Source organism: Lepus europaeus, chromosome 11, assembly GCF_033115175.1.
Source record: "Lepus europaeus isolate LE1 chromosome 11, mLepTim1.pri, whole genome shotgun sequence".
In the NCBI taxonomy this organism is placed as follows: Eukaryota; Metazoa; Chordata; class Mammalia; order Lagomorpha; family Leporidae; genus Lepus; species Lepus europaeus.
The window spans coordinates 24,293,573-24,309,236 of NC_084837.1; the positions used below are offsets into that span (position 1 = coordinate 24,293,573).

Consider the following 15,664-nt stretch of genomic DNA (forward strand, 5'->3'; position numbering starts at 1 on the left):
GAAAATGGTATTTTTAAGATTAGCGAAGTGGATGGCCTTAGGTGCTGTCGGGCTGGAAGAAGTAGGATCTCTGCCCCATGGCACACTAACTGGGTACTCGGACTCACAACACCAAGGTTTGAGGAGTATCTCCAAGGGCCACGAGAGATGCAAACGGTGCTGTGGACAGCATTCCTGCACCTGACACATTCTGTGGCTTCTCTTCTCCCAGTGCAGCTCTGCAGGCTGGGCAACAGAACCTTATGGAGCACCTGCACGTGAAATGCCAGTGAAGCAGAAGAGCGTCCGTTTATGCCCGTCCTTCAGGACGGCCTAGGAAACACTGAGTTTATGGGGGCAAGAGTTGTAGGTCATTCTCGGAAGCCCGGGTTTTGCTTCACAGTCTTCTCATGGGCAAGCGTGGGCAGGCAGAGCCTCCACAACAGCACCGTACATGTTGCTCAGAACTGGGACGTGGGATTGGTGGGTGCAATGGACACGAAGAAAAGCATGAGAATTTTATTTCTCAAGCTAGGTGGCAGGTACACAAGTGTCTAAGATCGAGGGCATTATGGCTGCCTGCATGGGGCAGGGAGAAGGAATGGTGATAAGGGAGAGTTCCCTCTGACTCTCAAGTTTGTGGGTAACTGGTGCACGGCAGTGCCGCCTGCTGAGATTAAGAAGGAATAAACAGAATGCAGGCGGGAAGAAGAATTTGATTGAGTACTTTCTGAGTTTGTGCTGCCTACAGAATAAACAGCTACCTCATAGAGGGAGGAGAACCGAATTTGGGAGTTGGCAGCATCTAGGTGATAGTTAAAAGCATTAATTTAGGTGAGATCTTCCAAGACCTACGTGATAAGGGGTCCAGTGCACCACTGGGACTCAGAAAAAGGAGTGAACATTGCCCACTAGACTGACAGTATCAAGGCCACTGGTGGGAAAAGGTGGCAGGTAGAAGGAGCTTAAAGGATGCACGTGGGAAGCAGCTTTAACAACCCAACATATGGCGTGTTGCAAGCTGCTCTCTGGAGGACGCGTGCGTAAGCAGCAGCCGTTTCAGTTCGTTCTGCGGAGGAGCTCACCGGGGAGAGGCTCAGACATGGCAGGGACTGCAGGATGGGTGGGAAGACAAACGGACGGGCCAGGGTGGAGCAGGTGTACGTGAGCCCCTGCATGTTGGAAGAACAAACACTTTCCTGCTGGCGTCAGTGGGGGCTCCTCTTCTCAAGGGAAGAGCAAGAGGTCGGCTAGTGCTTGTCTTCCCAGCACAGAGAACTCCGTGAATGGTCTCACCCTCAGGGGGGTGACGCTCTACTCTCTTCACAGGCAGGAAACACTGCTCTAACAGGAGTTGGGACAGCCTAAGGGAAGCTGGCAAGTTCCGGCCCCAGGCCACACCTCGGATGGGCTGCATCTTCTTTCCCCCAGGCAGCGAGCAGACTGAGTGTGTCCAGCACCCTGTCATGGAGCTCTCCGCTGTTCAGCATCTACCTGGGTGTCACAGAGTGCTTCACTGGCCCCAGGACCTCTGCACACCCCCTCTGGCAGCAGCGCCATGAGCCAGACCTGTTCTAGAGAACATGTGTTAGGACTTAAAACAGTACTTACCCATGCTGGGAAGTAAGCCTCTGGCTCAAAGTATTTTCCATAGTGCTTATTCCTTTTGAAGTTCCCAAGATCCGCCTGCAGGGCAAAGGCTGCCAGCAGGAAGTAGGCCTCCTCACGGAGCACGCACTGGGAGTGCAGCACTTGTTTTCTCAGGTGCCAGTAATAATAGTATCTTGCGGCTCTGTCACTGGAAAAGAAAAGAAAACAGAACGCACATTTTGATGAAACAATCCAGTGGCACGTAAACAGAACCCCAGCCCTGCTCTCCATCCTGTGACAGAGCCCTGTCTCTGTTCTTCCCTCCCACCTCCACGGAAGGGGGCTGTCCTTGCTTCTCCTTGTGTACCTGATGACTGCCTTTGCCTTACTGAGGTCACAGGCCTCAGAACTCCAACCCACGCCACCAGACAGCAACAATAACATTGCCCAAGGCTCGTAACATTTGATTCATTCAGAGAAGACAAAAAAGGCCTGATTCATCCCACTCCAGTCTGGTAATTATTTCACTGAATACGCATCAGAATAGAAGCCTTGGCATCTGCTGGCCGTATTAAAATAAATTTGCTGCAACAATGCTACAGACATGACAAATAAGGACAAGTCTGAGGGGCAGTCTTAGCTTTGATGTTTTGGTCTTTTTTGCTTTGATTTGTTTTTTTAGCTAACTATGGTACAATACTCTGGCTTTTTGAAAAATCTTTCTATATGTCTGTCTAGAAAAAGATGCCCAGGGCTGGCGCTGGTTCAAGTCCCGGCTGCTCCACGTCTGATTGCGCTCCCTTCTAATGTCCCTAGGAAAGAAGTGAAAGATGGCCCAAATCCTTGCATCCATGTGGTAGACCTGGAAGAAGCTCCTGGCTTCAGTCTGGCCCAGCCCTGGCCATTGTGGCCATTTGGGGAGTGAGCCAGTGGATGGAAGCTCGCTCTCTCTCTCTCTCTCTCTCTCTCTCTCTCTCTAGTTGTGCTTTTCAAATAAAGAAAGAAAAAGATATGTGAAATGCTTGCCTATCGTGTTCACTTTATTTCCTTAAGAAATATCGAACTGAACAGCTTTCCTTAAATTTGCTTCTCATGTTTTATTAAGTGGATGGATGTAACTTTCTGGGTATGATTTTACAGGCACATGTCATGACAATCATGATAGTCTCCACAAAAGGAAATACTGGGGCCGGAGCTGTGGCGTAGTGGGTAAAGGAGCCACCTGCTATGCTGGCATCCCATATGGGGCCCAGTTTGAGTCCTAGTTGCTTCTCTTTCAATCCAGCTCCCTGATAATATGCCTGGGAAAGCAGCAGATGATGGCCCAAGTGCCTGGCCCCTGTATCCATGTGGGAGACCCAGAAGAGGCTACTAGGTCTTGGTTTTGGACTGGCCCAGCCCTTGTCATTGTAGCCATCTGGGGAGTGAACTATCAGATGAAAGATCTCTAAGATCTCAATCTCGATCTCTCTCTCTCTCTCCCTCCCTTCCTCTATTTATCTGTACCTCTGACTTTCAAATAAATAAATAAATCATTAAAAAAGAAAAAAAAAGAATACTAACAGTGGACTCATTTACAATCCACTGAGCTCATAAATACAATCCCCACTAAACATGTTGGGTGAAATGCTGACTGGGGAAAAACATGTCCAAGCACCAAAGAGGATGCTTTTGTGATCAGACTAAAACTGAAGAAAAACAAGTGTGAGTGTGCATTTCAATGGGCTTATTTGCCTCATTATTTCAGGTTGCCTGTCTACATATATATATTTGTACCAAGACCATGTTTAAGTATGAAGTGCTTAAATATAAAGCATTAATGTAATTCTCGGCTCCCCCTAGGAACAGAGTACTTTTCAGAACGTATCTTTTAATAATGCTGATCACACATTGTTTGTCCTGGCTCAACCCTGGGGAGAAAAGGCAGAAGAAGGGGGATGAATTAAACATTTTTATCCCCATTGGGATTAATTAGTGGCTAAATAATATAGTTTTTCTTATTTCCATGGCATTCCACCCTTCCCAGGTAAACTGGGTGAAATTTATATAAACTGGTTGCACTGTGGCATAGTAGGTTAAGCCTCTGCCTGCGATGCTGGCATCCCATGTGGATGCAGGCTCATGTCCTGGCTACTCCACTTCCAATCCAGCTCCCTGCTAACAGCCTAGGAAAGCAGTGGAGATGGACCAAGTGCTTGGGCCTCTGGACCCATGCAGGAGACCCAGAAGAGGCTCTTCTTGGCTCCTGGCTTCAGGTCAGCCCACTCCAGCTGTTGCAGCCATTTGGGGGAGTGAACCAGCAGATGGAAGACATCTCTCTCTGTATTCTCCCTCTCTGTAACTCTACCTCTCAAATAAATAAATCTTAAAAAACCATTCATTTTTAAAAGAAGATTTATGTATTTATTTATTTGAAAGACAGAGTGACAGAAGAGGAAGAGGCAGAGAAAAAAAGAGATCTTCCATCTGTTGGTTCACTCCCCAAATGCCCACAATGGCCAGGGCGGGGTTAGGCTGAAGCCAGGAGCCGGGAACTCCATCCTGGTCTTCCACCTGGGTGGCAAGAGCCCAAGCACTTGGGTGGTCTGCTGCTGCCTTCTCAGGCACCTTAGCAGGAAGCTGGATCCAAAGCGGAGCGGCCCGGCTTTGAACCAGCTAATTCTGATATGGGATGCTCGTGTTGGAAGCAATGGCTTCACTCGCTCTGCCACAACGCTGGCCCCTAAAAAATTCTTTGTAGGCTAATACTTTTTAATTTGCAATACAACAATATAAATATCTTTAATTTTACATGTAACTCATTAGCCAAACCCTCTATCACACAGGGTTTCTCAAAGTTTAAAAACAAAAAAGACGACGCTCCTGGCTCATGGCTTTAGATGGGTTCAGCTCTGGCCATTACAGCTATTTAGGGAGTAAACCAGTGGATGGAAGACCTCTCTCTATCTGTGTCTATACCTCCCTTTCTCTGTCTCTATGTTCCTCTGTAATGCTTTCAAATAAATAAAAAATAAATCTTAAAAAAAAAAAAAAGTAAGAGACACAGAGGCGGGCGCTGTGACATAGCTGATAAAGCTGCTGCCTGTGATGCCAGCATCCCATATGGGTGCTGGTTCGTGTCCCAGCTGCTGCAATGCCGATCCAGCTTCCTGCTAATGGCCTGAGAAAGCAGGTAAGATGGTCCCTGTGTTTGTGCCTGGCCTCACCCTGGCTACTGGAGCCATTTGGAGAGTGAAACAGCAGTTAGAAGATCTCTCTCTTTCTCTCTGTTCCTCCCTCTGTGTGTGTGTGTGTTTGTGTGTGTGTCCCTCTCTAACTCGGATTTTCAAATAAATAAGTAAATCTTAAACAGTTTTACACTTCTAGCTATTTTCTATGAGCCAAGAAGATCACCTAGGAAAGTTCTCCAGCACCAACTTCTCCTATGCAAATGACTGAATGGACTTTTGAAATGGCGAGTTCTGAATCTGTGTCGTGAGGGCTGTATTATGCATGTGCCCATCTTCAGAAAAAGCAACTCCTTGCTCTTATCAAACTGCATCTAAGATTCCCACAGGACAGGGCCGCTCTACTTAATCTTAGCTAAAGCTATTGAGAAGAATAAAAAACCACCCAATGAGAAAAAACAAGGCTCTATAAACACCTGTGCACCTGCCGGGTTCCATGCCATCCTGAGAAAACAAAGTAATTCTTGAACTCATCCCTCTACTCTTCATAAAAACATTAGCTCCTTCTTGAAAGAAATAACTTTTTTGGTGGCTTATTTGTTTCATGAAGAAGATGGAGTACAGAAAATATGTGTCAATGAAACTGTTAACATTCCCATCAACAGTCACAACATCTTTCATTCATTCAACAAATATCCGGGATCTTACACCTTTGCATGAAGGGCTGAGGACACAAGTGCACGCAAAAAGATTAGCAGAAAAAAACCACACCTGTTCTAGAGTCTATATGCTAACAGAGGAAGACAATAAATGGAAGTGACTGACTGGGAATGCTAGAAAAGTGCTATGGGGAAGCAAAGGCTTAGGATTTCTCCTCGCCCCGTACCTGATCAATCTGCCGTTTTCCACGTAATACTGTACACGGAAGTGTATAATCATAGGAGGCCCAAACTGGTCAATACCCTGAAACAAAGACACACATACAAACCAAGGGACTTTAATTCCTTCCAAAATAGGCTTCAAAAGCAAGCAAAATGCCATTTTTTGTAGGACATCCTTAAAAACACTGAAACACTTTATCTACATGTAGTGAGCAAACTTATAGTGGGCAGGCAATTGTCCTACATGGACACCTGGTTCCTGTAGAACCAGGATGTTACCGGCAAGACAGCGCTGTCTGGCTTGGATTCTCATTCACAGCAATGCCAACGACAACATAAGGGAAGATAAAAATAAATGTCACGGAGATTTCTAGCGAGCACCAGCTCCCAGCTCAGCTCTGTCCCCTGTGGTGACCATTTGCTCCTTATTACAAATGTTCTCTTGTTGCTCTGACATTCCACAGACCGAATTCTAAAATGTTGCTTGTTTATTTAGACATTCATGTTCCCTACTTTGTAGTTGCCTTTGAAGTAGCCTTCCCATTTATTCCAAGAATTCTTAAACACAAATTGGAGGATCTAGGATTAGATGCTGGGGTTTTATTCCTTACTTACTAGGGTAATCCTGACAACACTAGGTAAATTTCCTGTGACTACTCTTCCACATGAATGCAACCGATGTTCACTAGATAAAGGCACCACTACAATAAAATAACAAATAGCAAACGCCAGTGTAGTACAAGTCGATTTAGAAATTACTAACTTTTAGAACTTCAGTTTTGACAACAAACATAGCCACAGGAGACGAGCAAATGATTTTTGCATGCTTTTCACTTTAAATCATGATTTCTAAATTATTAAAAAGTTACTATCCAGCATTATTTCTTCAGCCATCAAGAATCTGTAAGCCATAAGCTATTTATAGCAGATGAATGTGGCATTTTAGAATAATTCAGTTCCCTTTCCTAATTTCTACTGTATAAAGTATTAAGACTTTTTCTAATGCATAGCAGCTAAAATAAGCATTTTTTTAACAATCAAAATAATTTTGCTCATAAATGTCATCTCACCCAAGTGACTTCGTATTGTCGTACCTTGCTGGCCTCTTTCTTCCACTCTTTCGGACAATACTTATAAAGCTTCTGTGACAGTTCCATGTACACATGTTCATTATCTGCACATTGGAAAACAAAGGAAACAATGCTAAAGAAAGGACAGATCTTTTTTTAAAAAGAATATATGAAGAAACAAATTTTTTTTAAAGCCTCAAGATATGTGAGCTTACTCTGAATTTACATACTATCAGGAGAACTCAACAAAAAAAGATGAACATTCCTGTGGGTTAGCCATGAATGAAATCCTTTATGAATCACTTTGCTTTTGCAACACAAAGTAGATATACTCATTAAAACACGACATGTTTAGAAAAAAGGATGGTTTCCAGTCCTGCCTTTTCTAAGGTCCCTGGAGTCCAATGTTCAATAGTATGGGTGTTATTTAGTCTGAGAGAAACGGGCTTCTGTTAGCTCAGAGCCGACTGTTCCCGCAGCTGCAGAACACTGGAAACAGGGCAGAACGCCACGGCCAGTGCTGCGTGAGGCGTCAGAACACTGGTGAGCACAGCCATCTCCGCAGGAGGAGCCTGAGAAGCTCTGTGAAGCAGTCCTCCTCCGCCTCTGTGTTCCCCACATCAAAACACAACGGAGCCGGCGCCGCGGCTCACTAGGCTAATCCTCCGCCTTGCGGCGCCGGCACACCGGGTTCTAGTCCCGGTCGGGGCACCGATCCTATCCCGGTTGCCCCTCTTCCAGGCCAGCTCTCTGCTGTGGCCAGGGAGTGCAGTGGAGGATGGCCCAAGTGCTTGGGCCCTGCACCCCATGGGAGACCAGGAGAAGCACCTGGCTCCTGCCATCGGATCAGCGCGGTGCGCAGGCCGCAGCGCGCTACCGCGGCGGCCATTGGAGGGTGAACCAACGGCAAAAGGAAGACCTTTCTCTCTGTCTCTCTCTCTCTGTCCACTCTGCCTGTCAAAAATTAAAAAAAAAAAAAAAAAAACACAACGGGACAAAACGAGCAAACACCACACTCATGCTGCCTTCGGGATGCAGCTGACGAAAACAAGCATGCACAGGAAAATATTGCCTTAAGGGGATGATGTAAATAAAGTCAACAGAAAACAAAAGTTGAAAACCTACGTCAAAGTAACCTAAGGGACAACAATTTGGTAAAAACCAAAAATATCCAGATTTTCCAAAGAGAATCTTTTCGGACAGTCATACTTCATAAGAGAAAACCTTCAATATTCCAACTGAATACAAAGTTTTAGCACCTTTTTGTTTGTTTTTAATTAAAACTAAGTCCTTTTTTCTATCACCAAGGGGACATCCTCATGGAGAGCTCTACGTCAAAACGTTCATTCTGGACAGGATGTGTCTCTCTGACAGCTGCAAGGATAAACACTCGGCTGCACTGGACTGCTGGCTGAACACGGGCGTCCAACTGGAAGAGCGCCACGACACAACAGGAAGAGTGAAGTGCTCTGAGTCTATAAATGGCACAGGGAGTCGATTCATTTGAATGAAATGGAGAAGCAAGAGGTCCCAGAGACCAACAAGGAGATGCTACTGAAATCCAGTTACCAAGTGGTAGCGACCACTTGTCAGTTGCTGACTAAACGTGGAATGGACGTGACCAGACAACCCTGCTGTCGCACCTCATTTGCGTGTGGCTTCAGCTCCTGTCAGGAGCAACAACATCCTGCACAGAAGTGGGACTGCTCACTGCGGCAGCACACAGACATCTTTAGGCAACCACTGTATCTGCACAGCCTGCCAGTCTGAGCAGATTCCATCTGGCGTGTGAACACACTGACAGGGAGAGAAGGCGCGCTGGGGCGTCTACAGCCGCCCTGCTAGGCAGTGGTAGAACCAGAATTAGCACCAGGTCAGCACATGCTGTATCTGATGTTTTCACTGTTCTACGCTCTCTCCTGCGGAAGTTCATCTTTAAAACTCTCCTTTGAAACCTAAACATCTATGAACCGGTTTTCTTAGCCTTGCTCCTTGGATGACAGAGATCACCATCCCGGCCGTATTTGTAGTAGGAGTGAACTTTGAGTAGAAGACATCTAAAAGGCCTCTTACTGCTCCCGACCCTCCTGGAGAGGAGACTGCGGTGTGTGGCGCCCACAAGCCTTTGTGTACGTATTACACCACAGCAGCCTGAGAGGAGCAAATGGCCATTGCTAGGGTGCCCATGCGCTCCCTGCTCCACATTCCTCAGCCACTCCTAGCAAGGCCACTGCCAGCGGCTCACATTTTGGAGACGAGGCCTTGTTCACCACCTTCCAGCTTGGCAGATGTGAGCATTTTACAGTATCAATGACGTTCTCAAGATCTCTCAAGCCTTTAAATGCAAACCAATTCCAGTAGCAGAAAATAAACCACAAGTAAGTACAAAGTATAATTAAAGACATTTCACAAAAAAAGTTTCTTTGGCAAAATGAGCTTAGGAGACCAGAGAAAATTTAAAGTCCACTTTTAAAGAAAAAAGCTTATAAGTAAAGGTTGTGCTTAAGTCCTGGGTTTTTAAATCTTACTAGATATTAGAGGAGAAAAAAAGTTTCTGTGGAGTCCTACACTTAAAACTTTTCTCCACATAAAGAATATGGCAGAAACTGACCCTATTGTTTCCAAGTGATACAGTCAAAACCGGAAACAGAAAAAGGGTAAAAGAGAAAACAGAAAATAAAATTAATAATTAGAACCCCTTGTTATGCTATATAGTCAATAGTAAGAGAATCTAAAAAGGAAAGTGAGTTTTACTATGCTCATATTTCTTTTTAATGTATAAATTGTACATGACTACTAGCTCCAGCTAGTCCTTGAATGTAAGGAAATAAAAACCAGGCTTTGTTCATTAAAACAGAAAAATGAAAAAACATGAAATCTAGATTCCTAATGAAGATCCAATTTTCAAGTCCAAACTATAGTAAATATCCGACCTAAAAACCTAAATCTTATAAGAAATATACAGTGGTTAAGATTTTAAAAAATCATGTTAGATTAAAACTGAAGAAAACTGTACAGATATTCTGACCATCACAGTTTTCTAACAATATTCCTGGTGACATGTTACTTCCTCAAGGACAGCTGGCTAACCCCCCCAGGAATGGAACCATGACTTACTCTGTATGACACTGAGTCCAAAGAGGTGACAGTCCTTCAGTCTGAGCAGGTCACACACCTGGACCAGCAACTGATGGCACAGAATTTTAACCTGTGAGGGAACAAAGCACAAACGGAGATAACAATTCAACTGAGTCCACACACACACTAACACACTGTATACACACGCCTTGGAAGCCACAGCGACTCTGGCAAAACAGTCATTGGTTTCTGGAAATCACTTTAATCCGTGGCTGTGTTTCAATAACAACTAGCACAATCCCAATTTTTACAACATGGTGATGAAGGACCGACTCAATCTTGCACAAGAATCATAAATCATATGGTGGACAAGGCTTTCAAACTATGCTGCATGATAAACAAGCACTTCTGAAGTCACCCAGAAGAACCACCTTAAGTTACCAAAACCATTCATTTGGCAAGTATCTTTTCTTTCTTTAAATTTCTGTATTTCATGGGGCCAGTGTTGAGGCTTAGCAAGTTAAGCCTGGCATCACAAATATGGGTGCTGGCTTGTGTCCCAGCTGCTCCACTTTTGATCCAGATCCCTGTTAATGAGCTGGAAAAGCAGCAGAGAATGGCTCAAGTATTTGGGCCCTTGACACCCAGATGGGAGACTGGATGAAACTCCTGGCAGCTCCTGGCTTTGGCCTGGACGACAGCTGGCTGTTGTGGACATCTGGGAAACGAAGCAGTGGATAAAAGCTATCTCTCTGTCTCTCCCTCTCTCTCTGTAGCTCTTTCAAGATAAATAAATAAATCTTAAATAACTAAATACATTTCTATGTTTTTACCTAGCAAATAAGAATTGTATGTATTCATGGTAAACAACAAACTTATACACAAACACGTTGTGAAGTGACTAAACTGAGCTACTAACATACGTAACCTCATACATATATTTTTGTGTGGGGGGGAAGAGTACATAAAACATTCTCTTAACTTTTTTTTAAAGATTTATTTATTTTATTTTTTAAAGATTTGAGAGGCAGAGTTACAGAGACAGAGAGAAGAGAGAGAGAGAGGAGAGAGAGAGAGAGAGAAGAGAGAGAGAAGAAGAAGAGAGAAGAGAGAGAAGGGTCTTCCATCCACTGGTTCACTTCCCAAATGGCTGCAACAGCTGGAGCTGGGCCAATCCAAAGCTAGGAGCCAAGCAGAAGCTTCCTCAGGGTCTCTCATGTGAGTACAGGGCCCAAACACTTGGGCCATCCTCCATTGCTTTCCCAGGCAATAGCAGAGAGCCGGATTTTGAAGAGGAGCAGCCAGGACATGAACCAGTGTTCATGTGGGATTATGGCACCATGGGCAGAGGCTTAACTTACTACTCCACAGCCTGGTCCCTCTCTTAGCAACTTTCAAGCATACATATACCACACTGTCGTTAATTACAGTCACCACCTTGCACAACAGATTACCTGAACTTAGTCCTCTGAAATTTTGTATTCTTTGAGCAGCATCTCCCCAGTTCTTATACCCCCTGGCCTCTGTTAACAACTCACTACATTCTTTGCCTCTGAGTTGGACTCCTTTGGATTTCAAATATGAGATCATGTGGAATTTTTCTTTCTGTGCCTGGCTTATTTTACTTAATGTCCAATAGGCTCATACATGTTGCTGAAAATGACAGGATTTCCTTCTTTTTTTGAAGGCTGCATAGAATTTCACTGTATTAAATATACAGCACATTTTCTTTATGAGCTCATGTGGACTATATGACCAATGCTGCAATGAACATATGAGTACAGATATCACTTCAGCACAATGATTTAGCTTTTTTTAGATATATACCCATGAGTAGGACTGCTATGCCACACAGCATTTTCATTTTCAAGTTTTTGAGGAGGCTCCAGACTGTGTTCGATAATGACTATACTAATTTATATCTCTACCAACAGTGTACTAGGGCTCCCTTTTCTTCAGTCCTTACCAACAGTCGTTAATGTTTGCTTTTTGGACAGCAGCCATGCTAACAGGTGTGAGATGGTATATCATTGTGGTTTTCGTTCACATTTCCCTGATGATTGGTGAAGCTGGCATTTGTCATATTCCTTTTGGCCATGTTATATCTTCCTTCCAGACACAACTATTCAGAGCAAGTACCTTTTCATGGACAGTTTCCCTCTTGATGGTCAGAGCAAAATATTCAAACAACAGAATAATGAATGTCTACCTAGCTTTTACTTATTGTAATAAACTGCTATTGTCTAATATCTGTTCAGTAACTGAACTAGATCCTCTTTTTGAGTCTTACTATAATCCAATCATATACCCCTATTAATTAATCTATGGTAAGTTATTCTTTTTTTTTTTTTTTTTGACAGGCAGAGTGGACAGTGAGAGAGAGAGACAGAGAGAAAGCTTTTCCGTTGGTTCACCCTCCAATGGCTGCTGCGGCCGGTGCACCGCGCTGATCCGAAGCTAAGAGTCAGGTGCTTATCCTGGTCTCCCATGTGGGTGCAGGGCCCAAGGACTTTGGGCCATCCTCCACTGCCTTCCCGGGCCACAGCAGAGAGCTGGACAGGAAGAGGAGCGACCAGGACAGAATCTGGCGCCCCGATTGGGACTAGAACCCGGTGTGCCGGCGCTGCAGGCAGAGGATTAGCTTAGTGAGCCGTGACACTGGCCTGTGGTAAGTTATTCTAAAAAATTATACACTGAATGATAAAACAGGCTTTAAAAGATACAGTTAGGAGGTTGGCATGGCACAAGGGGTTAAGCTGTCACCCGTGACACCAGCATCCTATAGGAGCGCCAATTTGAGACCCAGCTGCTTCACTTCCAATCCAGCTCCCTGCTAATGTACCTGGGAAGGCAGGAGAGGACAGTCCAAGTGGTTGGGCCCCAAGTGGGAGGCCCGGGTGGAGTTCCAAGTCCTGGCTTCAGCGTGGCCCAGCCCCAGCTGCTGTGGCCAATTAGGGAGTAAACCAGCATCTCTCTCTCTCTGTCTCTCCCCTGCTACCAGTCTGTCTTTCAATTTTTTTTTTTTTTTAAAGATACAGTTCTAATGCTTTCTCAAATTTTTAATTAAATGCTGGGGGATAGATAGTACTCTGGTGAGTCTGCTTGTTGAGTTCAGAATTAGAAAAGTTTATCAGAGTTGAGATTTAAAGGACCATCCAGTTTAATTTCTTCATTTTAAAGAAGTAGAAAATATATCACAGGAAGCTGAAAGTAATTTAGATAGTGGTGGCACAGGCAGCAACTCACAACTCATTTGTGCATTAATATGTTTATGGATATTAAGCTATGCACAATATGATGGTCTATCATTATAGCTCTACACAAACAGGGAGCAGTTCCCCTCTCCTTGGTACTACTAGTTTTCAAATCCTATTCTCAATGGTAGTGATGCCAATTATACTTTAAATTATTATAAATTCTACATTAGTTAACTCTAAGCAATCAGCTTGTCATACTTTAATATGGAACCCAGATTAGGAAAGTAAAAAATATGCCTAGATCCCCTGAAAATTAAAAGGCAAGCAATTCATAACTGGTGATAATTCTAAATGCAGCAACTTGAATGAGTTCACTGTTCTTTTCCACTTTTGCTACTTAAATGGCAACTAACCAGAAGCACTCCACCCACTGGAAACAGTCAAAGACACTGATGACCAGAACAGCACCAATTCAGCTACTTAGAAGCACCAGAACTCCATGGAGCTGGAACAGCATCTTATTTTATATTCAGGGTACACAGTAGGCACTCACTAAATGCTTTATAAATGAAAGGTGGGAATGCTTCCCCTACGGACTCCTTACCTATGTTCTGTTCTGTGACAACTGACTTCTGCCCAGTTCACTGAGAACCATTTTATAAATGTGGCATTCAATAAAACAGGGAAAACATATCAATGCAAACCCACCAATACAAGTAGAAGAATAGATCTGCCAATGACAACTAATTGTCACCCTCTTTGCATACAGGTAGTGATTCGGCTCACTTTGCTATAGAAGTTCTATGTTATTTCCAACATTCACTAAAAAGACTTGAATTTGAGTTCCATATTGCCATAATTTCACTGTACAAGTAAGCTTAAATACACAGAACGATAAATAAGAGGAGAAAGTATCAAATGTCATATAAAATCCTTAAGCTGAACTCTATAAGGGGTCCTCCAAAAATTTATGGAAAAGTGAAATTTGAATATGCACTTCCTACTAACTTTTTAAAGTACCCTCATATACTACAAATTTGAGATTTAAAATGTCTTATTTTCTACAATACCTATAATCCTTAGTTCAATTACATTTTAAAATGACCTGGGGTAAAAAGTTAAAATTCCAAACCACAAACTACATGTGTACAAAATAAACTATGTCTAACATTCAGTGACTGCTGGACAAATCATGTTGCACATTTCCTACATGCATCCTGTGTAATTATGATGGCTGTTCTACTAGTTTAAATCAAGTATTTGGAGCCTATGGATAAAGCTCTTTAACAGCTATCAAGTAAGTACAGCATTCTTGTTTAAAAACTATAATTAAATAAGGCTGTGGCTCTGAAGTCTTAGCTGCTGTGAAAATAAGCTCGAGTTCTCTGTATTTGCATAGTATGAGTCTTTAAAGCTATATTTTAGCTGACTGTGAAATTTCTCAAATTCTTTAATCTTCAGGAGCAATGGGAATTTTAAAAAGTGCTACATAGTATGAGGCATTAAGAAAAAGAGTTAAACCTTACTTAAAAATACATGTTATATGGAACTTTAAAATTAAAACAGCACTGGATCCTGAATGTGCCAATGGTTTGTTATTGTGCAAGAATGTTTAAAATATCCTCCAGGGAAAAATGAGTTATTCACTCCAGTCTTGGTGAAGATGTGTAACTTTTGGCCTTAACTTACATCACTCAGAAACTTTGGGGGCTGGTGTTGTGGTGCAGTGGGTTAAGCTGCCACTGTTTGCAACATTTGCATCCCATATCAGAGTGCTGATTCAAATCCCAACTGTTCCGCTTCCAATTCAACTTCCAGCTAATGTGCTTGGGAAGGCAGTGGATGACGGCCCAAGTACCTGGGGCCTTGTAACCCGTGTGGGAAACCTAAATGGATTTTCTGGCTCTTGGCTTCGGCCTGGGTCAGCCCTGGTTGTTGTGGTCATTTGGGGGAGTGAACCAGCAGATGGAAGACTCCCCTTTCTCTCCCCTTGCTCTTTGTCACTCTGCCTTTCAAATAAATAAATCTTAGCAAAAAAAAAATTATGGCTCTTACATTTACCATGAACATATATAAAAATGCCCATTTTCATATTTAGTACTTGCCTAATGATCAAAATAATTTAAAATACCTATTAGTATAACTTATGTAGAATTCAGAATGACCAAAACATGAATTTATTCCACATGCAAAAAGAAAACATTCTATCAACTATAGTTGTCAGGGAACAATATTTTCTTTGTTGAGAAAAATACTTAGGAGTGAAGAAAATAATGAGACTGCTGGTAAAATAGTTCTTGCTACAGCTAATTTGTTATATCAAAACTCTATAAACATCAACTGCTATTTCCCAAGGAGATATTATTTTGTATAAAGAGGGAGTCTTGCAGCTTTGACTTGTTTTTCTGGCAACGGGGTAACCTCTATCTGCTTTAGGTGGCTCCTTTTTGATAAAAGTGCTCACTAGATAAGAGTCTGGGCACAAGCAAAGAGTCTGTATGTGGGGCGGGCATTGTGGTGTAATGGAGTAAGCTGCCACCTGCAATGCTAGCATGCCATATGGGCACCAGTTTCAAGTCCTGGCTGCCCCGCTTCTGATCCAGCTCCCTGCTACTGTGCCAGCAGAAGATGGCCCAAATACTTGGACCCTTGCACCCATGTGGGAGACCCAGATGAAGCTCCTGGCTATGGCCTGGTCTGGC

The 15,664-nt window shown here is 43.4% G+C and overlaps 1 protein-coding gene across 4 annotated transcripts in view; it reads right to left on the minus strand.

Annotated features, from left to right (window-relative positions):
• Positions 1-15,664, minus strand: part of FRMD6 (FERM domain containing 6) — an 82,169-nt gene that overhangs the window by 21,658 nt on the left and 44,847 nt on the right. For 3 of the 4 annotated variants that reach the window (XM_062205137.1, XM_062205138.1, XM_062205139.1), the window contains 4 exons: positions 9,805-9,895; positions 6,688-6,791; positions 5,623-5,699; positions 1,591-1,777 (listed from right to left, as the gene is read on the minus strand). In XM_062205137.1, coding sequence (XP_062061121.1) covers positions 1,591-1,777; positions 5,623-5,699; positions 6,688-6,791; positions 9,805-9,895 — 459 coding nt within the window. The remainder of the gene's footprint in view (positions 1-1,590; positions 1,778-5,622; positions 5,700-6,687; positions 6,792-9,804; positions 9,896-15,664) is intronic. The other variant, XM_062205140.1, reaches the window with a different exon arrangement.